General features: G+C 40.0%; 2 protein-coding genes across 2 annotated transcripts; both read right to left on the bottom strand.

Moving 5' to 3' along the window:
- Window positions 1-401: 401 nt before the first annotated feature.
- Window positions 402-8,694, bottom strand: GDF2 (growth differentiation factor 2). The gene is made up of 2 exons (XM_063339379.1): window positions 3,423-8,694; window positions 402-1,720 (listed from the first exon to the last, which is right to left on the bottom strand). The coding sequence occupies exons 1-2, from the start codon at window positions 3,766-3,768 to the stop codon at window positions 780-782; spliced, it is 1,287 nt and encodes a 428-aa protein (XP_063195449.1). The 5' UTR covers window positions 3,769-8,694; the 3' UTR covers window positions 402-779.
- A 175-nt stretch (window positions 8,695-8,869) lies between these two features.
- Window positions 8,870-22,092, bottom strand: GDF10 (growth differentiation factor 10). The gene is made up of 3 exons (XM_063339378.1): window positions 21,452-22,092; window positions 15,252-16,159; window positions 8,870-9,738 (listed from the first exon to the last, which is right to left on the bottom strand). The coding sequence occupies exons 1-3, from the start codon at window positions 21,747-21,749 to the stop codon at window positions 9,547-9,549; spliced, it is 1,398 nt and encodes a 465-aa protein (XP_063195448.1). The 5' UTR covers window positions 21,750-22,092; the 3' UTR covers window positions 8,870-9,546.
- Window positions 22,093-25,343: the final 3,251 nt, after the last annotated feature.

The following is a 25,343-nucleotide window of genomic DNA, read 5'->3' as shown; positions in this document are numbered from 1 at the left end:
TGCAGTAGGTCAAAGTGGCTCCTTATCTTTGTGCGGAGATAAGGGCTGCTGTTCCTCCTAGGAAACAGTGTCTTAGAAGCGGAAGGCTGCACTTCTTATCATTCAAGTATGTGCCATAAAGGGGTAAAAATAGGGACATTTAGGATAAGAAAGCTGAAACCAAGGCACCTGCTACCCACAGAAGGAAACTTGGGAATGAAATAAGAGTGAGAGTCTCTTCTGTTTTGAATACTGCAGATCTTCACTTACAGGAGTAAATAATTTCCCTGTAAAAGCCTCTGAGATTACTGATATGAGAAAAGGCTTACAGGACTTAGATTCCTGACTTTACTATGCAGGCTAAATTCCGTTTACTGAGGTTTACAGAAGTTGAAAATGTCAGAGTGGACTTAGAGAATTAGATTTCAATACCTATTAAACAGTTACAGAGCATCCCAAATCCCCGTTGAAAATTCTTCAGTTAATTAATCAATTAAACAGAAAAGTGGAAGTAAGGTATTCAAATTGTATCCCTGTTGCCCAATAACGCATAGTTCATTCAACCTCACAATATTTTAATCCAGTATTCACTTTGCCATGATATATAATGCAGGCTATTTACAATGATTGCCATTCTTTAAATGCCAGTTTTCCTTTTAAACAAGCAGCAACAACAACAACCAGCCCCATACCCTGCTCCAACCCTTGTTCACAAGGATTTTGATTTGCATCCCTAATGTACAGATTTACACAGAGCAGAAAAAGGGGGTATTCTTATTCTTAGTGATTTGCCTTGAATACTACCTGCAGCCACATTCTGCCACTTTCATCCCTTCGTAGTTATATATCAAAGTGGGCACACCAGCATCATCCTTATAAAGAATGGAGATTGAATCCAATTTGGTTGGAACACAACAGGCTTTGGAAGCTTTTTTTGGGTTTTGGAGATGCACCAGAGTTTGGACAATAGCATGTTTTGTTGGGGTAACGTTATCTGTCAGAGGGAAGAAGCAACCTCCTTTACACTCAAAAGCCTCATAATCTTTTGGTGCAATGATCCAGGAATCCCAGCCAATCTCTTCGAAGTTCACATGGAGGGAAGTTCTCCGGCAGTGGTTGGCTCCAATGCTTCTCTTGCTTCTGGAAGAATGCTGGTGGGGCCCAGTGATGGCCTTTTCCTCTCGCTGTTCTTCCTCTTCAGACGAAGTGTTGTTCTTTCCTAATTTCTTTAGCACACTTTCTTGTTCATGAACAATCATATCCCGGAGCTCCACTTTGGTCTCTTTTGTCCCATTGCTGCGGTCATTGGAAAACACTATTAACAGGGGCAGATTTTTAGTGTCAGGTGTAACACTGATATCCAGCTTCCCACAAGTGAAACCACCCGGAGCCTTACTCTCTATAACAACCTCTAGCTTGTTTTTAGTCTTCAGTTTGTCTGCCCTGACCCATCTTTTCACAGCACTTGACACTTCAAACATCTCCCAGCCACACTCGTGGATATTGTGGGAGACAAGGAAAGATTTGGTACTTTCTGAGTTTTCCCAGTGGTCACCATCTAGAACATCGTAAATTACCATGTTGCCTTCCAGCCTAGAGAGAGACCCAACTTCCCTGTGACAGGAGATATAAATTCTCAGTTCAGCTCTGGTGATTTCCTCATATCGTGGAATAGAGATGTTGAAGAGCAAGATGTGTTTCTGAAATGCATTTTCTTCTGGTGAAGTTAAAGAAACAACATCTGCAATAGGAAATCAAAACATGTGGTTACAGTGCTTCTGACTGTCAAAGTAAGTTGCTTTTAAAAGACTCAGGATTTTAGGGGTGTAGAATAAAAGCACGTTTACCCAGCATTAAAAAAAAAATAAAAATAATACCGTCTTCTGGCCAAGTTTCAAGGGCAGGGAGTGAAAAGTGGAAATGGAGGTCCCTGTTGTTGGTAGTATTTTCACCAAGATTGCATGGTCAGGTGAGTATTTGGAGGGAAGTGTAAAGTGTCTGCCTAGAACAAGCTGTGGATGATGCTGGTCAGTACTAAGTACATAAATAAGGCATCTGGGAAGTGTTCAGATTTAGCAATTTCTAAAGATATTTTTGCACAAAGAATTCTTAAAAAACCCTATAAATTTCGTACTGTTATCATCATGCAACGGGATGAACGACCTTCCTAATACAGAGAAGTATACTACATATTTAAATGTCTCTAAGAACTAGCTGTGCTGAGGCTTTTGTTGTCTTCAGGTAATTTTGGAAGTAGCTTGGAATACTAGGAGTTTGGAGAAATAGAAACGTTTTTGAAAATTCTGAATTGAAGCTTCAGGGTCTGTCTAAACTGGGACTTGGTGATAAACAGCCTTTCATGCCCAAGTACCAGTCTGTTCCAAGTTGGACTCACTGAGCTTATGTGGATTTTATTTTGGGTTGTTTTTTTTTTCTGCGAGGTTATGTGCAGTACCGGAAACTCTGCCTTGAGAGGGGCAGATATTTGGCTGGAAGATCAGATTGGTAACGTTTAAAAGTCATCACTGACTGATTGATGTCTGATAGTCAATGTAAGATAAGTACTCATTCATGATTGGGTTTTGGGGCAGTTTTAATTGGCTAATGTTGACACTTCTTCACAGTGTTTACCCACTGAAGCAGTCAGAGAGGAGAGTCAGATATGGAAACTATTATCTAGCTCATACTGTTAAGGTTTCTTTCCATTTCAGGACTAGGGGCACTAATTTGGGGATCTGAAGTTCTCCATAGTGCTATTATCTGTGTATGTCTGAATTTCATGTGAACAGAAGCTTCAATTCTGCCTCATTTTTATCATAAGGATTGCATTTACTTTGAACTTTTTTACTTTTTCTTTTGATGGAGCTTTTAAAAGTCTACTTAATGTTACACAGACAGGGATCTTGTATTTTTTTAGTTTAGAAAAGCTTGACTACCGCTTTCCATATCAGTCTTCCCATCTAAACCAGAATTTGAGCACTACTGTTATTTGCTTGGATCCAGAGACATATTTCTTAGTTGGCTGCTGTGGTTTTTAAGTATGAGAAGAGCCCACCTGAAAGAAGAGCTCTCTAGTATGGATGTCTCAATTATAGATGACCAAAAGTTTGCATTCTAACATTAAAACTCAGTCCCAAATCTCTAGCTTTGAGAAACATGATTCATTTAGACCCTGTTATTCAGTGCATTATCTCAGTTGATGGGTTTGAGAAGGTAGTATTGTACAGTAAAAATGTCAAAGAAGAAAACTAAAGGTAACTGAATTATTTTAAAGATTGAAAGAAACTACAAAGCAAGATCACAATCCAAAATTTTAATCTGTTTCTTTTCTAAAGAATCTGTGGAAGTTGGGTGCCCAGTTCCCTCTGAATTTCAAAAGAATCTGTACTTCATTAAAGTACTTCATTAAAAATTCTAGTCCACCTATTTAGGACTTCTCCTACCTTCAGTACTGAAGCTCCTTACAATATTGGATGCAGGGATGGAGGACTTGTCTGCAGTATATCTGTTGTATAAATCAATCATGAACTGTGTTGGTTCTTCTTTGGTCTTCGCTTGTGAGGGGACTCTTGATAAATTCAAACTCCTTAGTAAATCTGTCTTCGTATTCTCCAGGAAAGATTTAAAGTTGAAATGAGTCTCATCTTCCACTTCCCCAGCATCATGAAAGTGTGCATCGGACTTTCCCATAGCTGATAACTTGCCCCAGTCTTCCAAAGGCTTGCCTCTTGTCAAACAGGCAATGATGTTGAAAACAGACAGTGCAGCTAATACTCCAAAATAATGCATTTCTTCTATATTTCCTTTCTGGTGAAGAGACAAGAGGACAAGGGTATTTTAACTGCTTAAAAACCTTGTTTCATTAGAGACAGAGGAAAGGAGATGGAAGGCAAACAACTGGAATGCCCTTTGCAAATCACTTTCTTGTGTTCTTTTTGCAGTCTGCCTCAAACCCCAGCCTCTTGTCAGTTGTCAAGCAGATTGGTTGTACACTTGCCCTTATCACAGTCATTGATGCCATGCTTCAGCTTCTGTTATCTAGCAAAGCTCTTAGTTAATGAAGATTCTATAAACATCTGACAAACACATGTGGCTGGTGGGAAGGACATTGTATATTGTAAAGAATCCACATTTCACTTTAGGGTCATCATTGCTTAATTACAGTCTTTTATCATTTCCTTGCCAACACAGAGAGGAGCTTTCTTAGGGACGTAGAAGATTACACTGTTTTCATCAAGACTAGAAAATAGAGATCTAGACCAAAATTACTCTATTAGCTATTAGTAAATAACATCTCACAAAGCTTTATTACAGCCCGTTCGCATGCCATCAGAAAATCACCGATCATTTGATGGAGGCCTGTGATTCTGCAAGACATGATCTCATGACAATACAAACAACCTTAAAACTTCTTCCCATTTATCAGCCAAGAGCTATTGTTTGTACACAGTGAAATATCTGTTTTGTGTCAAGTTTGCTTCATGTTGTTTGCAGGCTTGTCCATTTTCAGTTTGATTCCTTTGGTGTATGGGAATTTAGTCTTGTTTTTATAGTATCTTATGTAATATATTTCTTAGATTCTTGATGGTCAGTCCAGTCCAAGAACAACCAGTCATAATTTCAGTGACCTCAAATGAAGACAGAAATAGGCTTTCTAAGGCCACAAGGAAAATAAAAGGTCTCCATGAAGATACAGAAGATCTTCTATGAAGATGCTGTTATCCGTGAGAAGAATAAGCCAAGGCAAAAGTACAAGACTGATGATAGAATTTCTCATGATACAGAAGAAAAAAACCTAGTTTATTTATAGACAAAAATACCACTTGCTATTTATCTTAATGAACGTATCATGATTTAATCTAATGAGACATAAGTCTTTTATCCATACTATTAATGTATCATATTTTCTAAGCACAACTCAATACATTCTGTACAAGTGCCATAATGTCTGAATAGTATTATCAGCTTTTACATTTAAAAAAATCTCACTGCAGACATGTGGACATGATTTTGTCCTTTCTGGCCATTCTTCTCCAGTTCTCTAGCAGTGCATACACAGTGTTTAAAGTGAGCCCAGACTTCTCAAATACTCACTTATGTGTCCGTTCAAGTGACAACTAGGATCCAAGAACCTGGTTAATTATGTTCCTATGGTGTAAAGTCAGAAAGGATCCTGGTCTCCTGCATAGCAAGACTGCTCTACTCATGGACTTTGTGTTTCCTACCTGCCTGCAGAGACCAATTACTTGTGTTTGGCTAAAACATAACTTTTTAAGAGTCTCCAGAATTTATCTGAAGATGTCGAAGAACTGAAGATTTCACGGATTTTTGTAAGATTGTCACTTACACTTAAAAAACCATGGTGCTTCAGTTATTATTTCCTTGTGCCTGGCTTCACCTTCTAGACAGGAGCCTAGAAGGTGAGACAAGAAGTCATCTTCTTGTGACTTCCTGGCTGGTTTGAGGAGCCTCACACCACTGGCATTTTCTCCTTGTCAAAGTACTTGTACAGTATAGTCAAGTTAGTTACTTCTCAGTTTACTTTCTGATAAAATAGACAGATTGTGCTATTTAGTCACATTAGAAGGCATTTTCTCTAACTGTTTTTGTTTCTTTTTAGTGTTTGTTTGGTTGGGGTTTTTTTTCCAGAATTTGAATGTCTTTTTGAAAAGGTGAACACGGGGGCTATGCATAGTTTTCTAGTGGGAGTCTGCCAGTGCCACATGCAGAAATAAAATCCTTCCTTATGTGGTTCACTGCTCCAGTGTGTATCTTTTGAAGGCTTTCATTAGCTCTCTTTACATAGCATCACCTTGGATCCTCATACTGTGCCATAAGTCCCTGATATCCACCAAAGTTGTTTTAAGAATTATGGCTGTAAGAGTTATGGGTGCAGTCTTTTACTCTAATAGGAACAGCCTCCATTCCTTGTGCCTAGGTACTAAGTTCTGCATCTGTCTACCTTAAAATTAATTTTGATTACATAAAGTGCAGCTAAATCAAGTGATCTATATAAATACCTCTCTCCTAAACACTGTCTTCTGCAAATGCTGTGGGGGTTGTTATATACAGACTTCCAGTTCATATATAAAGATGTCAAATAGTATCAGGCCAAGTGTCAGCTTTGTGGAAACTTTACAATGAACAGTTTCATTCAGTGGCAATTCCTTTTGAAAGCTGCTCTTTGAGGTTTGGCAATGAGACAGTTGTTAATTCATGGGATACACAAATATATTAATATTGTCTAGTATTTTCTTTTAATTATGCAGCCTTGTGCAAGTGAATTGAAATATTCCTCAAAAACCTAAGTACATTCTAGCTGTTGCTATTACCTCTGGCAATTAAACCGTGGCCTCAAAGTATGAAATTGGATTTGTTTTAGAAAAAAAATGTCCTTAACACTTTGATGGCTAGTATAATCTGTTTTCCTGTTTTATCTGTTTTTAATCATCCTATATTAATGTATAATCAGTTCTTTTATGATTAGGTAGTGGAATTGTTTTGAGCTGCTTTTTTAAGTGTTTGCCAATAGTAACTTTATTTAGAAACTTAAACATTGAGTGGAATGGTTTATTGGAGGTTCAAGGAAATCAAAAGATCTGCTGGAACCAAGAGAGTAAGGGTTTCAGTGTCTTCCAGCAGCAGCTGACTGCAGTTGTGCCATTTGAAATGCAAAGTTTCCTTTTCTAGAGAAGATTAGACATACGCATGCCAAAGACCCAGAAAGTAGTAGCCACTGTTAAACAAATAGTGGTTTAAGACCTTGTTCATGTTAGAGAATTGGACTGGTAAAGCTAAACTCCAAATGAAATAAACTTTACTAGTAAGAGAATTGTATTGCCTGTGTAGTAAGGGCATTGCCCTCGAGAGCTATTCCACTAATGGGTATAATTTTGTTTTGCTTGTGCTAAATAACGTAGTTATGCCAACAAACCTTTAAATGCAGAATAAACCTTTTCGGGTTTTATAGGTATCCTAATGAGTATAGGAGTAGCATTTTCCCTTATGTCCTATAGACCTTATAACAATAGGATGGTATCTCTTTCCTAATTGCTGATCTTGGAAAGAAAGTTTGTACCCAAGGACTAATTCAAGATATAGAAAAGATTCCTTAAGGAAAACAAAATGCAATAGATAGAACATAAGCACACTAGGCTAATATGTCTTTCTGTTCAGAGCTGGTGCTACATGTGAACAAGGCTACACCTACAGAAAAGGGTAGATTTTCACAGAGAACAAAAATGACAATGACTTAGATACTTTGAAAAGTTTTATGCTTGTCACTGTTCTGTAGGAATAAATGATGAATTTCTGAGAACTTTTTAATTTTTCTTTATGCATTAGCATTACTTCGTTGATTGTAATTGAGTTTCTCATGATTTATAAAAACCTAAGACCCTACATTTTTAAGGGAGATATTTAACAGAAACAGTATACAAAGGTTTGTCCCAGTATTTCCAGTGTAAATCACTGTAGTACTTTGGGAGAAGAAGAAATGCCTAGCAGGATCCATGATCCAGTCATAACTGGCAGTCACTACAAAGTCCCTTAGAACTATCTACTTCTTATTGAGAGGTGTTTAGGAGGAACTAGTGAGAACTGCTATGAAAATAACATTGCAGACACTCCTGTACACACTGAATCTTGCTTTTATGTAGGTTAGCAGGAAGTACCACATTTACACACCTCTGTTGTCCTGAGAATCTGCACCACATGCATATTGAATATTGGTGGCAGAAGTCACCTAGCACCTTAGCAGGATAGGAGCCTTCCAGTTAGTAATTCATCAGAAGGTAGTGTGTGTGGCATCCTTCCCCTAAATAATACAACTCTTAATGGATAAGATAGATAGTGCAGAAGGCTAGACTGTCTCTTGAGGAGGAAACACTTCATATCTTTCAGTTTGTGCTAGCTCACAGACTTCAGAAGTTTGTTCTGCGCCTGGTCTGCCTATGCTATTGTACAGGAGGTGGGTGAAAATGGAATATGTGGCAAGTGTGTCCTGGCACGCAGGGACACAAGCCTGTTTATTGACAGGCACAACGATGGAACATTAGCTCTTAAAGAAGTGCTGCAGTTACAAGGGCTACAATGAATGTATCAACAGAGGATTGTACAGGAGTTAGGGGGATGCAGACACTTCATTTCTGTGAAGACTTCTAACAGAACCACTGCCAAATATTGTGTCCCGTTTTGATGTTCATTGTTGGAAAAGAGCCGTGAGAAATTTTTCTGAGGCTTAGAATAAGAAATCAAAGTACCTATTTAAATCTTAGCCAAAATATATTCTGACCCTGCTCTATATACTAAAAGTACACAGTGAAAGTATTTTGGATAATAGATGAAAGGGATCTACTAAAATAGGTTACAGTAAGATCCCGTGAATTGGAGCTAAAGCTCAACAAATTCAGACTAGGATTAAGCCACTGCATTTGAACAAAGAGCACTAACTTTTGGAACAACTACTTGTAGTCCAGTAGAGAGATTCCATCACATGAAATCTTTAAAGCCAAATTTATGCATGTTTTTCAAAGATATTCCCAAGCTCAAACCAGAAACTACTGGGCGAAGTTCTTTGATCTGTGCTATGCAGGAGGTCGGTCTAGATGATCACAGTATTCCCTTCTGTCTTTAATCTATTGAGGTGCATTATGACAAGCTTAACATGTATTTACATGTTTCCATCTAATTAATAGAATGTAACAGAGGGCATTTATAGAAAGACAATTCAACTATTTTTAGATACTACTGTACCTTTAATTTATTAGCTTTTGTTAAAAGCATGTAACAATCTAGAGGATATAAAGTATAATTTACAAAAATATAAATCTTGGTTATTTTACTTTTAGTATTTCAACATATTACTATATAGTATGTGTTACTCAGAGAATATGTTTAACATCCTGAAATTATCCAGCAAACCAAAAGTGTGGGATATTACATGTGTCTTTTGTAGTACAAATTATATATTAGGGAAGGGTATATTAACATAGTGTTTATATGAAAGCTTATGCAGTGCACTATACTTGCATCCTGAAGAAAATATACATTTTAAGCCCTTTATTACAGCATTTTTCAGTATAAATATGCAGATTAAGAGTACAAGTGTTTTAGGCAAAAAAGTTTTGATTTGTGTACGAAAGTGATATTCTAAAATAAGCCTGCCTTTGCAAGTTCACTTCCCATCTTCTTGGTTAACTGAAGAGATAAAACAGCCAGAAAAATATAGTCAGAAAAATAGCATATAAAAACATATTTTAGTCCTTTGATTATGGAAAACTTTAAACTTAAATTTCTCACTAAACACCAGGTGTCTTGGCTAGCTGGGTTAGGAAGATATTTGTAAAAGTAATGAATCCCTGGAAGAAGAATATGAAAGACAAATGATGACAACAAGACCTTCCAGGTGAGAATGTGTATTGTTTTAGTCTCTCCGCATGATTTCTGTAGAGGAATTGTAGGCTTGCATTCATTCATCAACACAAGTGGATTCATTTCCCATTCACTACTTTCCCAGTGTAGTCAGGCAGGATGCATACGTCTCGTTGAAGATGTGTTTGTATGAATTTATCGGCAGGCGCAAGTTTCAACCGACATATTGGGATATACCTTTAAAACAACGTTTTTGTTCTCATCTAAGAACAGGACACTGAGTGAGCTCATTTTGTCAGGAACGCAGCAGGGTTCTGGGATGCCAGGAATGATTCCTACTGCTTTTACGATGCTCTGGATTGTAGCATGATTTGATGGCCGAACAATCTGGAACAGAGAGGGAAATAGTTATTGCTTCATTTATAAGCAGTCACTTTCCCAGATGGACTTGGAAAATGACAACAGTTACAGGTTTTTTGTTTCTGAAAAAAAGTGAATGTATGTGATTGAGTCACAGGGCCGTGCAGCATAGTCAGTCCCTCACATGTCCAGCTCTCCTGTGCAGGGCGTATCCAACAGATATTTTGTGTTACTTATGCTGCCTTCATAAATACCAGAGGAGGGCACTGGTGGCACAGCCAGCAGTCAGTAGCCTGAAGAAAGAATGTCGTCCATGACTGCACCTACTAGATGCTGGAGGCAGGCATGCAGGAGAAAGGGGATGAGGTGAGGCATACTTCTCAGTCATAAGATCTTATCTTTTATTTTCTTAACGTCTTGTCTGACTTGGAAAATTGGCTACTGTAATTATGTCCAAAATAACTTTCCCTATGTTCCAGCAGTATTTCTCCTCATGTATGCTAAGCTGGAATTAGTTACTTTTTCCTGGAGCAATTACTGTCTTGTAAAAGAGCAGAGTGCTCCAGAAGTAGTGTCCACAGGGGGCAGTTAGTCTAGAATAGTCAAACAACCTGACAGAGCCTTTCTGATCATAACTGCATGACAAACAAGTACTTCATACCTGTAGTCTTTGTCTGCTTCCCTCTGCCTTCTTCACCAGGCTTCCCCCCCTCCTTCCCCCTCAAGCTAACCTCGAAGTGGGAGAAGAAAACAAAAGGCTGGTAGGGCAGGAGAAGTATGAAGTGAGGTTTCACAGCAGCTTTGCATCTATATACTGTTCAGGGTACCGAGCCACAATCTTATTTCTACTGTTGATTTTTGGATACAGTAAACAACACAAGGAAAAATATTTGAGAAGAGGAGGCAGCCATCAGGCATAACAGCAGTGAGAATAAGAAAGGAACAGGTTAAGATATCCAAATAGTATACTGTTTAGTAGTTAAATGTAACCTTTTTTTTTTTTTTTTTTAGCCTTTATTCACAAGCTACACTTCACCCTTGCAGTCTGAGCAACTGAATAGTGCTAAACAGTTTTCACCACTTCTGTTGCTTGAGGTACATACAGTCAAGCACGGGTTTACCGGTGACGGAATGACAAGCCTTTCTTTGTCATGGCCTCAGCATAGCATGGACTGCATGTGCTCCAGTTACATGAGACGATAGTATGGCATTCAGCCCACCACTGAGACTGAAGCTTCAGTGGCTCCTGTTCAGTTGTTGTACTTGAATATTGTCCCAGCAAATGAGTACAGTAACAGTTGCAAAATTGTGTTAGTCATATCAGGCTTTTTGCTACAGTTTCATGAGTTTTCTGCACAGATCTGGTATATGTGGTATGTGAAATCTTTCATCACTATTGGTACATAGCTGCTTATCGGGTGGAAAATGACATCTGTGGGACAACAAATAGGGACTTTGCACACCTTCACAAGGAAGCACATACTTCAAGTGAGAAGAACTAATGTCTCCTATATCTTCTCTGTTTTTCAAATAATAATTGAATAATTGCAAAACGTGATTTTTCATTTCAACCTGATCTTTCATTTCAATGTGAAAAGTTATGTAGGCCATTGGTATAACAAAAGAGGTATTTTTTAGGATAATTCAGTTTTGATACATCTACTTTAAGTGTAACATATCAGCAAATCAGATACAAACCTTAATTATTATTAAGGCGTTCAGATATTCCTTAACTAAAGTGACCTCATTTGAGCCATTACAAGGAGAAACTGGGAAATCCGTCCTTGATCCTATGGGGCTTCAAGACAGCATGCTACAGCCAAGTCCCAACAAGTGACCAATCCTGGAAAGTGCCTTTCTGTAATTAGCATATGTTGGCATAATTAGCAACAGCTTGCTCTCTCATGTCATCCTTCATCTTTAGATTTCAAAGCTGTCCACAAACAGGCAGCAGTGAATTAGTCTCACAGCTGCTATGTGAAATAGAAATAAGCTTCTACCCATATTGGCCATGTCAGCAAATCTGGACAGCAAGAGAGAGTCAGAAGTAGTTTTTGTGTGTTTAAGCAACTGCAGAGTTTAGAAATTCAAAGACCTACAGCTTCTAGAATCAAGTTCTGACTTTAACCTTTATGAAAACCTCCTGAAATATTCCTAGCACCTTTATTATTTCATATTGTTATTTGAAACAGTCACAGATCCTCATGTGCTACAGAAACAGAATTTGTTGATCTCATGCAGTGGATAGCCGTCATTGCCCTCAGTGCTGACTTACAGGATTCCTCAGTATGAACCTGCAGAAGATCCTATAGGATCTTCTCCATCTGTGCAGTCTCTAATGCCTGCAAGAAACAAATAGATATGAGCAAAGTCTAGTGTGAGCAGCTGTCTACCAAGACAACAGCACTGATAGGTGTCTAATGCCTGCAAGTGTATACACTATGCACAAAAATGCTCATAGAGATAAATGCGTATTATGGACTATTACTCTGTACAAAATCTGGCCACCGTGAGCCCTACATCCGCAGCAGAGCCAGACAGCACACCCATCCAACATCCAGCCAGGCTCTGAATTTTCCAGCCTTTCTGGAAACCTGGCGCCAGTGTTCAGCGATCATGGGCTAGGCTTCACATCAGCCTTTGTACCGATGTGCTAAAGTGGAAAGCTTGAAATAATGAGTTGAATACCCAGTGGTGATGGCACTGAGGAAGTACTAATGTTTTAAATGCTGGCTACTAAGTTCTGTACAGCAGGCCAGGTTCTGCTCTTACTTAATCTCTAGGAGAATCCTATCTTAAGAACATTTTGGTCCTCAGAAAATAGAAGTATGGTGATGTAGCTGAAAAGCAATTAACAGCAGGTTTGACATACTTTAGACCCTCCCCTTCTGCCTGGCTTACGGCCCTTTTAAAGTTTGTTTTATCATGAGTTTGCCCCTCAAAAAGCACCCCCCACCATCTTAATAAGCAATACTTATTAGTTTCAGGAAAGTTTTGTTTTCATGTTTGAATTTAACTCTCAAAATGAAACTCATGAACTGATTCACTTACAAGGATGAAATCAAGAGAATTCTAATTACTGTAGACCAGGGAAAGGGCCTGGTCCAGACCAGGACCACCTACTTCTACTACACATAGGACTAGCATTTATCATTTATTTGGCAAACGCAGCAGTGCAGAAAGCTATTATTAACCATACAAGCTAGTCTTCCTCCTCACAATTCAGGCTATAAGAACTTCAGCAGTAAGGTAGGTGAACTTGCTATGACAAGATTTGTACCAGAGCTGTTTTGTATCTAGATCAAGAATTGCAGTTATTAAAGTAGATGTGCAGAGTGATGTACCAATACTTTTAAAAAAAACTCATACAAAGTGATGATACCTGGCATGTAAGTATAATTCTGACTCCACAGTTCTGAAAGAGTACCTTGGAAATAAGTTACCTGTTATCCATCGCAGTTGACTGTATAGACCGAGTCTTCATGAATAGCCTTAATCTGGCTTTTGATTTAGGAGTGCCAAGACCATATGCATGCTTTCCTGACTTAGGCAATATGTGCAAGAACAAAAGCTATTTCTCCCTCCACAGTATTTAGAAATTCTTATGCTCTGACCTGAAGCTTCTTTCATACTTATGTCTTAGTTATCTCCATTCACTTAGAAACAGTCATTTTAAAAAGTTACAGCTGTGAATTAGCCTCCATTTTTTTCCCCTCTTAAAAATCCAAAGCTAACAAAAAGTAGACCTCTTCCAAATCAAAGCCAACCAAAAATCCTGAAATCTATGTATCTGTGATTTAGCTTTAACTTTCTCTAGTTTTTAGGGGGTTGTTTTGGGTTTTTGGCACCAAGATTGTGGTGCAGCCACATTCATTTATCTAGAAAACAAGTATCAAAATGAGAACTGAAGTAAGTGATTTTGATTTACAAGGGAATCTTTATTATGTAGGAAGTAATACTTCTAGGTAAGACATTAAAAAAGTCAGCAACGTAAGTTTATTTAACTATCCTGGCTAGAAACAGATCCACTCTCTTTTGGTTCTGTCAGCTTTTGTGTCATGCTGTTTTGCTCACAAGAAGCCAGATGTGTTAAATGTATCTTCTCTCTCTTTTTTTTTTTTTCCCCTGCTTTGGTATGTGTGAATGGTGTATTACACTGTGGGTCTATGGCGAGGACCCATATCCCAGGCTGTGATTTGTTTTGGATAAGTTAAACAGTGGTGGTATTGCATGATTTCTTTATACTACAACAAAAAAGTGAAGTTGTATGTGAGCCTGTGCAAGCTTTAATTTTTACCAGACCACGTATCAATTTATGTGTACATGGTTCATTATCAGCCAGCTACACAAGAACATGTGGTCAAATTTGTACACCATACCCTGGTGTACCACCCATGTCTGGATTTCCACTGTTCCTGGACCTAAACTAGCCTGTTATCTATTCTTCCTGAAATCATAATACTTATTTCAACACAAACATACAGCAATCTCCCTGTATGTAAAGTAGGGCAGATTCCTGTCTCAGAGCTTTGAAATTCTCTGCTGTAAAACGCTATCCATTATTTATGTGCTGAGTGACCACACGCAAAAATAGCAGTAGAATAAATAATCAGGCCATTTGTAGGTAGAATTGCAAAATAATTACAGTGTCTAAACATGCAGGTTATGCAGTGCTTCAAATCCTCCCCCCGTTACTTGAAAGTCCTATAAAATGCCAGTAATTCTTGTGCTGCGTAGGATTGCCAAAATTTCTATTTTTTACCACAGAGCAAATGAGTGGGAGTGGGCCAAATCGAAATTCTGTTGGAGCAGGAGTTCATGTTTGCCTCCCTATTAGCAAATTTCACACTGCTTCTATAGGAGGAATTCAGTACACTAGCTTTAGAGTGTTATAGACAGCTATTTGGCATTTCCAGTCATGTAAAGTAAATCAACTTTTTTTTTGTTCCAGCAGGATTATCTTAATTTTAAGAATTCAGTAAATTAAAATGCACCAGAGGATTTTGAGATGCAAATATCAGCTTAATCAGCATTCTTATTTTCAAAGTGACAAGCAGTTTCTTAAAGTTAAAAATACATCAGTGTCACTACTCTGCATTTTTCTCCTAAGGTATTGCCAGTGGAATTCAGAAATACTCTGATACAGTACCTTATTTTATTATTAGCATATAATACTTTATACTTCTGCTATCACAGCAGAGTAGTTTAATGATTTAGTGTGTGTAACCTAACCATATTTTAATAAGCTATATAAGTCTTTATGTTATGGTTTCAAGATGTAAGATGAGAAATTGTAAGATAAACTGCAGACATTTTTCTTCGGATTACATTTAAAGATAACTTGGAATCTTTTTGCACTCTGATGGAAACGATCACAGTTTATAGAAATGATATTGTTAAAATTAATTAGGCTGAACAAGGCAACAGAACACAGTGAAAAATGTAAAAATCTAAAGGAAAATCTAACTAACAAAGTAGTTGGATAGGCAGAACAGTAGATCTACTGTTTGCAAGCTAACAAAAATGAAAAGGCATACTACCTTGGGCATTGGAAATTCACATGCCCCTGCACAGTAGTAGGCATCAAATGATTTGGGAGATATGATCCATTCATTCCAGCCAATATCAGCAAAGTCAACTTTCATGTATCTTCTTGAACAAATCCTCGGCTCATTCCATTGTTTTCGCCTTGCTTTCTTCATTGTTTTCTCATCAAAATTTAGCACCTGAGACTTTGTAAGTGTTTCTGTACTTTCTTGCCCTTTTCTCCTTCTGTCCTTCCGTGATGCTTTTGGTTTCAAGGACTTGTAGGCATTCTCCCATATGCCATGTTTGTTGTATTTATTGTTGTTATAATCTACTTCTGGCAGCTCATTGTTCTGAATAGAGCTAGAGATGTACGTATCCCTCCGCACTCGGGTATCAGTAGAAGCATTAGGGGATAGATTTGGGTCCCCTTCATTGGAAGGGAATGGGTCATAACGCTGTAGGGTGACTGCCACGCTGTTAGGTTCAGAGATTGCAAGATCATTGGCATAAACTAGTATATAAGGTAAATGACTGGCGACCTGTTCAGGGAAGCCCTGGTGTTTCTCCCCAGAATCAAGCTCAGCACAGAGAATGAGCTCTCCAGCCCGTTTTGATTCTTCTATGATGTGTGAAATGTCCTTCGCATGCCAAGCCCCTCGCCTTTGAAGAGATATGGTGATGTTCCCTTTCACTTGCCCATAGGCAGAATTCTGGTGGATGCTTTGAAAAATGAGGTTGAGCCGCAAGATTGGAGGCAGGTGAAGGAGGCGGCAGGATGAGTTCTTGGACCGCTTACAAAACACTTCCCGGTGCCGAGGGCGTTTGTCAGCATAGAAGTGAAAAGTGGCAGCAAGGATCATCTCTGAATCCTGCATGGATGTCAGATTGAAGCAGTACAAGGGCTTCTGGGCCAAGAACTCTGCAAGAGAGCAAGGAAAACATGGATAAATATCTGAGACGAAAAACGGTAGTCAAACCCTTATTCCTATATAAGTGGGTTAACAAATTTTACTTTTCACTTACCCACTTCAAATCAGTTAGTATCGTGAGTTTATCAGTTCAGCTTAAAACTATGGTGAATAAGAGGAGGAAAAAATCCTAACAATATTTAATAGCAATATTACAATAACATTGGGAGTGTTCAACACTCTGGGCACCTTTTGTATACATGAGGGATAAGTCTCTTCACAGAGATTTTCAGTTTCAGACTGCCTTTCATTCCAGACAGGCAAGAAAAGCAGTCCTTGCTTCTATTGCATTTATGACAAAGTCAAGCTCAGAGAAGCCATGAAATTTGCCCACGGCAGAGCTCAGAATGGTACCTTTACTCGGTATACTAGCTGAAAACCAGGTTTACAGTTAATATTCAAGATGGTCTAAGCTAAAGCTGACTGCAAACTTTCCTGAAAGATCTGGGTGCAAACTCTGTGGGCAGCAACACATGAAGTTCATAATCTGTAAATAGTCCACAAGAGACATTTCAAAAAGGGGTTGGAATTAAGCAGTGCGACACATATTTTGGAGGCTGTTATTCTTAGGAGCAATCCTCTTTTCCAGTATACATCATGTAGGAACTTTGTTTAAAGCACTATGAAACCTAGTTGGTTTCTAAGACTAGTGTTTTGATCTGCTTGAAGTTATTGGCAACTACTGTTGAATAGGACCTGACTCTTAAAATTTGAACTCCATTTTATATAGCCTCTTTTTAGCTAGTTGAATAATTTGTGCTCAGGTTACATTTCTCCTCTCAAGGAAGATGAGCAATTTTACACTAATAACTGTTTATACCACGTTTGTTTAAACAGGAGAAACCCCTCTTAGTGTGCTTAAATGTAATCCCAGAATCAAAAGGCCATGCCTTCCCAGTCTATCAGGGTTGGTTTTGTTTTGTTTTTTTTTTTAGTAGCTCAAGAGCAAGGAAAGTGGTGGCAGAACCAAGAACTGATTTCTGTTCTCCCAAGCTCAGACTGGTACTTAGAATACATCAAAGGACTACAGCGGGTAAGTTTGCACCTTTAGTTAACGCAGATGCCAAACTCTCTGTCAGCCCTTCTTGACATACCTGGAAATTCTCTGGCTGCAGAAAAAAACCCAACCAAACAAAAAACCAAACCAAACCAGAAAACAAAAAACCCAAACCCAACAGGCAGCCTTCCCAGAAACACTTTGGTTTCTTTTTCAATGCACTGGGGATGATGAGCCACAGAAATTTTGGCAACAACAGAAAGGCAGTACTGTTATCTCCCACCTGTCAGAATGTTCTTCCTTTTAAGCAGTTTCATTTGAAAGGTGGAGAGTAATAGTGCTATATCTCACTTAATTGGTGCTTGCTGTCTTCCAGTTCATGCTGGATGGAACCATCATTTGGACTAAACCACAGCAGATTAAGATGTTCATTAATTCCAGGCCCACATAGACAGTCTGAAAGTACAAATGTTCAAGTATGCAGTTTCCATCTACACCATCTGTTTTTTTTCCTGATGCAGTGAACAGCCTGTACTGAAGCCCACATAGTGGTTTCATAGGTGGCAGAGAGGCTAACAGAAATTGTATTTTGTTATGAGAACCTATTTGTTTCTGTCAGTCCAGGACAGGATTCCTATCAGTAAACTTTTTAAATCAACACTAGTCATGCACAGGTGCTCATACTATGAAAAAACTTGAGTTTAGATTCTACCCAAGTCTTTGAAGCTAGAAGTTTCACAAGGCTGCCAGCCTATTTTTCAGACCGAGGAAGAGAATAATCATAGTATGTCCTTAAGAACACTAGACTGTTGTTAATGTTTGTTCATTTCAGAAGGCATATTTTTTTAAAAAGGAGTCTGTCTACTTGCCTTTCCCCCCCGAGCTGTGTATAGTTGAAATTTTTAGTATTTTTTTTAGTACTAGAATGCTCCTAGCACCATCGGTTCTATAGATAGGACTATGAACATAGGGATAAAGGCATTTCAAACACCAGAGTCCCAGGGTTTCAGATGGGAAGGTAATGTGTAATGATAGCTCAGAGAAAGGGAATTTTAATTCACCTAAATTACGCATTCTAGAGTGAAACAAACCCTTCAAAAGTCAAAAGTATTTGTAGAAAAGAATAAGAATCTGTGAGCCTGTGGCTACTGAAAACCCAGAAGCTGGCTTTCTAGGAATTGAGGAGACTTGAGTTTTGGATGGAGCATAGTCGTATTTATCATATTGCATCAGATTGCTCAGGCTTATACCAACCTGTCAAGCCAGCATTGTTACATTTTCCAGGTGTACTCTGAGTTGAACTGTACTAGCTATATACAGTAAAGCTGTTAATATTTTACTGTTTGTATCTACTTCTGATCACTGTAGACAGCTTCAAGTTAGGAATACAGGCAAGATGTGTGGAGGATATACTCAAGAGATTGGTAAAGAAAAAAAAGGCAAGTGGCCAAGGAACGAAAATATTAGTCTTAGTAGGTAATCCGCATAGGAGAATGTTGCATTGCAGTAAGTGAAGATTAGCAAAACAGATTTACATGGTGTTTCTGATAACACATTTATGAGAATGAAATATGCAAAGAACCTAATTAAAAAAAATTTAAGCTATGAAATTATGTTAAAGCAAGGATCTAGAGGCCAGATATACAGTCCCCTGGGTAATCTTGATTTGGTTTTCTTGCATGTATGCGTTATGATATAGTCTTAATTAAATGGCTGATATTTTCTACTATTCACCAAGGCCTTTGTTTAGCACAGAGGATGGATGGTGTTCAGGGAGTCAGCCTGAGCTGCAAGAATCAATTTATGGGGAAGTTTCATGGCTTAGGTAGCAGATTGCTGCCATGAAGACTAATTCCCCCCAGTCTCAGAAGCCTAGGTGAAGTTAGGCAATAACTTAGTATTTCACATTTGGTCACAAACCACTTACGACTTCACTGTGTAACTAACTTCAGTCAATTGGTGCTGTTTTCTAAAGCTACAGAGTTCCCTGAAAACTGGAAAGCACCTGGAGAAATAAAGAACTTGAGGAATTAGTTCATAGACTCTCTCTCAGCTCTTATCAGAGAAATAATGAATTTTTGTGAACACACATAGAGGTGAGCTGAGAGGATGTTTGTGAAGCACTCTTCCTGGAGTGATAAGTACTGCTAGAGAAACGTGAAGTTGTATTTGGAACATGTGCGAATAGTACATGCATATGTATAGCAAGTGCCTCACGCTGAATATGGAGAAATATTATATATTCAATAATCTAGTCAACACCATCTATACCCTCTAAGGAATATGTAGGATGGCAATAAAATTGTGTAGTTGAGGAGACATCAATAATGCATGTGACAAAGGAGCAAACTAAGGCTGGACCGATGTTTTGCTCCTCTGGAGCCCACATCTTGGCAACCATAATTAACACTGATACTCAAGTGTCCCCTAACAAACAGCTTTAAGCTGTAGCATAGGAACAGGGTACAGATTTTTCTGAAAAAGGTACATGATAAAAAAAAAAAAAGTCAGTCTGTCCATTGCTTGGGATGGTGAAAAGGAAATTATTGTAGGTGTAGTCAGTTTTGCTTATCTCAGTAGGATCAGAATTATCATCTGTATTTTTGTAAAGAATGGATGTTACATGTTTTGTTAGAAGAACATGACACTTTCTTCTTTCTGAAGAAAGCACTAGAATTTCTTGGAGGAGATAAAGAGAAACATATTTCCAGATAAGGTTCTTCTCCCCTCCCTCATCTTCTGTCATTCTATGGTTCATTTCAGACTGTTCATCGCTGGGTTGATGTATTACAAAGAAATACTATTTCTTGTCATAACAAAGGAACATTGCAGAGGAGCTTCTGCTTTCATGCCATGTTACTGGGGAGAGATGGGATCCATTAGAGAAGGCACACAAATGGGACACAGGAGATAGGAGTTTTAGACATAGGTGTGCTTTATTTCCATTACATGGAAAGACAAGTTACTTCCAAGCATCTCTGCCTTGGTTTCATGATCTGTCAGATGAGCAAAATAATATTAATTCGTAATTGTTCAGTACAGTCTATCTGTGGGTAGAAAGTGCTCCAATTTTAGTGTTTTAAACCACTTAGATGCAAGTAACTTATTCAGCATATTAATTGAAAAAATGAAGAAAAAGAATATAGTGTAATTCTTGCATTTTTCCCAAATCACTCTTGTGGTCCAGGGCCTTACTTGGGTAGCAGCCAGTATCAGCTGCTTGGTTTACAGAAAAGGAAGAGTGTTAGTAGGAGGTCATGAATAACCATCCCCAGTGGAAGTTCCTTCCTAACCCCTATTAGTTAGCAGCTGCTAGCTCATGATCTAGAGCATGGCAATTGATTTCTCTCCCAAATGTCTGCAATTGCTTTAGATCCTAACTCCTAGATTTCTAGACATTTTCATTAGCCACTTAGCCTTCCATAGGATCTCCTCCTCCTTGAATGATTACTTTAGTATTACATTTGACATAAGATAGGAATTTCTGGCAATGTAGAAAAAACTGACATAATTCTTATTTGAGGAGCTAAGGTCTTAGTTATAGTCTGTAAGAGTTAAACAAAAGAGGAAGGCATTTTCCAGGAAAGCTATTTTGGGTTTCCTTGGCAAATTATAACAAATTTAGAGTATTAACTATGCAAACCTCCTTTTTCTCATTTTGAAATTAGTCTGGGCTATTGAAAGTGTCGTTTTCACACGGTATGTGTGCTCTTCCACCCTCAAGCCAAGCGTAGCTGTGGAGAGGGAGGTCGGGAGTGTTTTCTCAGGTTTAGGGGGTGAACGACTTTCCGGTGCGGCGCAGTTTTCGGCGGTCCCGCAGGCGGCACTCTTCCTAACGCGAGCTGGTGAGCTGCGGGAAGAGCCGGCGGAGGGGACCTGCGCCTGCAGCACTCGCTACTAGTTTTATGCTCCAAGTATCTCTGGAGAGATCTCTCGACCCAGTGCGATCTACACTGGGAACAACGCTTCTTTTGCCGGTGGTTTGCATCCGCATCAGCGGAGTCTTTCTGGAGGGAGATATCTTCTCGGAGATGCTCTCAGGGAGGGGAGGGAGCCGGGGGAGGTGGGAAGCCGTCCGCAGAGCCGAGGGGAGACACCCTGGCCCTGTAGTTAGCAAGGGCCCCCCAGTGACGCCCAGCGTGACACCTCCCGCAGTCACTGACGACCTGGGCGCAAACCCCACACTTTAACGCGAAAGAGGAGCGAGGGGTCTCCGGCGGCGCCCGCCGCGCCTGGCCCGTCTTACCTGGCCTGGCTTTGAAGCTGCGGACCGTGTTGCCGTCGCCGGGCCGGCTCCCTTCGCGGTTGTACTTCTCGTAGAGCTTAAGCATGTGGACAGCTACCATGTCCTGAGCGATGCTGCCCAGAGCAGGGGGCGGCGAAGAGCCCCCGCGGGGGTCGCGGCCAGGGGAGGACGAGTCCCGGGCGGCGGGCGGCTGGACGGGGCAGGCGGGCTGGCTGCCGGCGCCCTCCCCCGCAGGCGTGCGGCAGCCCCCATGGCCCAGGGCCCACAGCAGGAGGCAGCAGGTCAGGCGACCGGCCATCGGGGGGATGCTGCGGGGCGGCCGGGCGCGGGGCGGCGGCGGCTCGGTCGCTGCCTGCGTCTGGGTCTCCCGGTTGGCCCTGCCGCACCGGGGCGAGGGGGCGGCGGGGCCGGGGAGGGAGGAGGGAGGGTGGGGGCGGCCCCCCACGCCCCGCCGATGCCGCCTCCGCCGGGCCAATCCCCAGGCCCGGGTTGAGGAGCTGCGGCCCGGGGGCGGCGGAGCGGGGCTGCAGCGGGGAGCGGGGGCAGCGCCAGGGGTCCGGGTGCGGGGGAAACCCGCGGGAGGGGACGCTGCATTCCTCCAACGTGGGGCTTCCCCGCTCTTTAAAACGTAGCGGGGAAAGGATCTAAATTAATTAGCGCACAGCCGCTGATTGGAGACATATGTCACCGCCGCCGCTGTGTCAGCGAGCGCTGCGGAAGGACGGCACCTTGTCTGCCTGCGCCAGCGAGGAGGGGCTTGAAAATAATTTCTAAAAGATAGTAGTAAATAGATAACAAGCGGGCAGGCAGGAGGTGGGAAAGGACGGGAGGGTGGGTGGATGGCAGGGACAGCATGGGAAGGAAAGGGTGCGCGCATCCGCATAGAAAGAAGTGGAAGGGTCTTTTCTGTTTTGATCGGCGGAGCTGACAGTGTTGTCTTGGAAAGGCAACGCTGTAAATAGTGTTTGTTTCAAGGATCCCGGAGAAAAGAGAAGTCGCCGGTGGGTCCACACTCTGGAAGACCCAGTGTGAACTAGCCAAGAGTGCAGCAAGGGTCACTGATAATTCCAAGCAGATACTTAAATAGTAGGGGTTAAAGGGGCTGTGCATGTCCAACTTTCGTCATTGGACTATTTCTATGTGTGATCTGAAGGAGGAGAATACTGGCATGAATTTCTGAAGGATTTACATGGCTTAGGTCGGAGGGGGTTGATTTAAAAGTGAATGGTGCACGTTGCGCTTATTCATCATGTGACACAGGTAGTTCTGAATCATAGTTTATAGTCACCCAGCGGGTATAAATGCTGCTATAATGAATAGCAGTTTTAAAGACAACCTATAAGGAGAGTGGTATATTTTAAGGGACTTTGTTCATTCTGACTCCTTTTTTAAAGCTTGTCCTCCAGTAGCCAAGACAGTTACTTTTCTTGGAGAGTATACAATGCAATAATTGAAAAATTGTTGGAGAAAGCTACTGTTGCTGTGTATAACACAACTCTTTTGTGATTTTTTAACCTTGAAGTGTCAAATCTGAGCAGATACTATTGAAAGCCTCTGAACCACAAGTTTGTAGTTTTTGGATCAGGGCAAAGAAAGGTTTGATTCATTTTTAAAATTAGCACCAGGCCACATAGCTCTGTGCCCCTTGAATGTATGAAATGAACAATTTGCAAATACAAATTTGCCCAAACGTACGTTGCTAAAGTATCAAACCTCCTATTAATTAATCTTTGCTTATAAATAAGGCAAACCATCCTTTGATGCCTTTTTTTTTTATTTCGCCATGGTAGCGTGCTCATGACCTCCACTGGGGGTGTGAGCGAACCTTTTGTTGTTTGTGGTTTTTGTCTGTACTGTTTCTATACAATCAAGGTCCTGTGAAAAGGAGGAAGAGGCAGCAGGAGGTAGGAACAAGCTGGGCTATTTTGGACCAATGTCCCATTAAAATGTTCCCTCTCTCCTTAACTCACTCCAAACTCCTATTCAGACATACACTTTGTATCAGTCTTTAACCTGCACTAAAACCTGTAGGACACTGATACTTTGACATTGTTGGGAAAGAATTAAAGAATCAACCAGGGATGGCTAGTATTTCTTGCCTTATTTTATTGCAGAACAGCAGGAATTCAAAGTCTTTAAAGCTCTGGTACTTTGACTCTTTTATGCAGCTGAGATGATGAAATAAAAATGTGTTTGGTAAAGGAATTCAAATTAGCACTGGGTCACATAATTCCCCTGTTCTGAATATGGCCAATCAATGGCATCTCTAAGGCATCTAGAGGCAAGAGCTATGCAATTTCTGCTCATGCAGAATAATATTCCTAGCGTGGAAATTTCTGCTAATTAAAGCTCTTGCCAAGTAGTCTTTTTTTTTTTGTCTTTTTTTTTTTTTTCCCCTTCTTCTTAAATAGCTCAAGTCAAAGCGTTGCAAGCCAGGACTTGGAGAAAGTTAGAGCAACGCATTGAAGATTTTAAAGTGCAGATCTAAAATTCCTGCTAAAATCATTGTGATATAAATAGTGTTACACACCCTTAATAACAGCTTATATATGAAAAAAAAATCCAAATAATATTTTCATATGAAATTGGAGATATCTATAGAAAGAAACTACTGTGACCTGTGCTTGTGTTTTGTTGTAGAACATAATGTAGGAAATACATATGAAATATGTAAGAGGGGATATAGGGCACCAGGAGGGTTATCTATTCTTTTTGTTCTGTGGTAAAATAACTTATTAACTCCCTTTAGGTTTAAATTTATCTATATTAAAATAATTTTGCCTGACTTTATTTTAATAGTAAAGTCAGTAGTGGGGATAATGAAGGTCAAAACTCCAGGGAAGTTAATGAAACATAAATTATTACTGAATTTGGGCTTCAGTCCAAATTTCTGGTAACTACATTTTGTAGGACAGCTCATTCATTTTTCATTCACAAAAATATTTTGCTATGCGTAATACTACAGAATTCGCTAGGACCATACAAGACCATTCTTTAAATATATAACTTACTAATTAGAAATTAACTGAATGAAAGGCAGTGGTCTGCAGCTTCTCATAGAAACTGACAGGAGAACGCTAAAAACCCTTTTCACATTGCATCCAAAATCATGTGGTGTGACAAGAGTGATATATGGTCAGTAAAAAAAGGCTTTTGTGTTTTGGTCAGTTTTTCTGAACAATAGTGAAATTATCTTAATACTCAAAAAAGAACAAAGAGACATAATCATGTTTAGTTGTTACAGCAAGCAGAATGATCAGAGCTATCCAGAGCCCTGGAAGGCTCTTATTGAGAGAAGAGTTTGGGCACATCAGGCAGTGCCTATTGTTGTTAGGGAAAGCTTTGCCTCTTGAAGAGCAGCATTCACTGTCCCACTCCATCCCATCAGCTCAAGAACAAACTCTCATCTTGGATTTCTATTCTGGATTCACAGTCTCTCACATTCTGGTCTGTGGCAAGAATAGCCTTTCCCTCTGCCAGGCTCCCCATCCTTCATCTTTAGTGACAAAAGTTTATTTTGTCTATCTTGCTAAGAAGCAAGAATTGCTTCTATCCACATCCTACGACACTATCAATGTGCGTAATTACAGAAACTAAGGACCTAGGAACTAATATGCACTGACTCAGTTCAGTTTATCATAATTTGTTCCACCCTACTGTAGATGTCCAAAACTGTTTATATGGTCTGTGCTCTAGAGGTGCCTGTTGCTTTTCATGGGCTATGAAGGAAGTCTGTGTCAGCTGGCTGAGGTGTACAGCAGATGAATTTCGCTCTAAGGGGGTGGTTGTGTGAGGTAGAGAGCACCTTCCTCTTCCATTAGATTCACTGGTGTATGATGGCACGTGCACTGTGCAGCCTCAGAATAAGTGTTTTGCAAGACTGCATTTAACT

This window comes from Chroicocephalus ridibundus, chromosome 6, assembly GCF_963924245.1.
Source record: "Chroicocephalus ridibundus chromosome 6, bChrRid1.1, whole genome shotgun sequence".
Taxonomy (NCBI): Eukaryota; Metazoa; Chordata; class Aves; order Charadriiformes; family Laridae; genus Chroicocephalus; species Chroicocephalus ridibundus.
Note: the sequence above shows the minus strand (reverse complement) of the source record. Positions and strands in the feature narration are given on the sequence as shown.

What these genes read in the sequence shown, in the direction of transcription:
- GDF2 (XM_063339379.1), bottom strand. Translation starts at nt 3,768, where the DNA reads ATGCATTATTTTGGAGTATTAGCTGCACTGTCTGTTTTCAACATCATT. An exon ending in AAGGAGCTTCAGTACTGAAG is followed by an intron (nt 1,721 to 3,422) that starts GTAGGAGAAGTC and finishes TTCCTATTGCAG; the next exon opens with ATGTTGTTTCTTTAACTTCA.
- GDF10 (XM_063339378.1), bottom strand. Translation starts at nt 21,749, where the DNA reads ATGGCCGGTCGCCTGACCTGCTGCCTCCTGCTGTGGGCCCTGGGCCAT. An exon ending in CAGCTTCAAAGCCAGGCCAG is followed by an intron (nt 16,160 to 21,451) that starts GTAAGACGGGCC and finishes GCTCTCTTGCAG; the next exon opens with AGTTCTTGGCCCAGAAGCCC. An exon ending in GTGAATTTCCAATGCCCAAG is followed by an intron (nt 9,739 to 15,251) that starts GTAGTATGCCTT and finishes TCTCTGTTCCAG; the next exon opens with ATTGTTCGGCCATCAAATCA.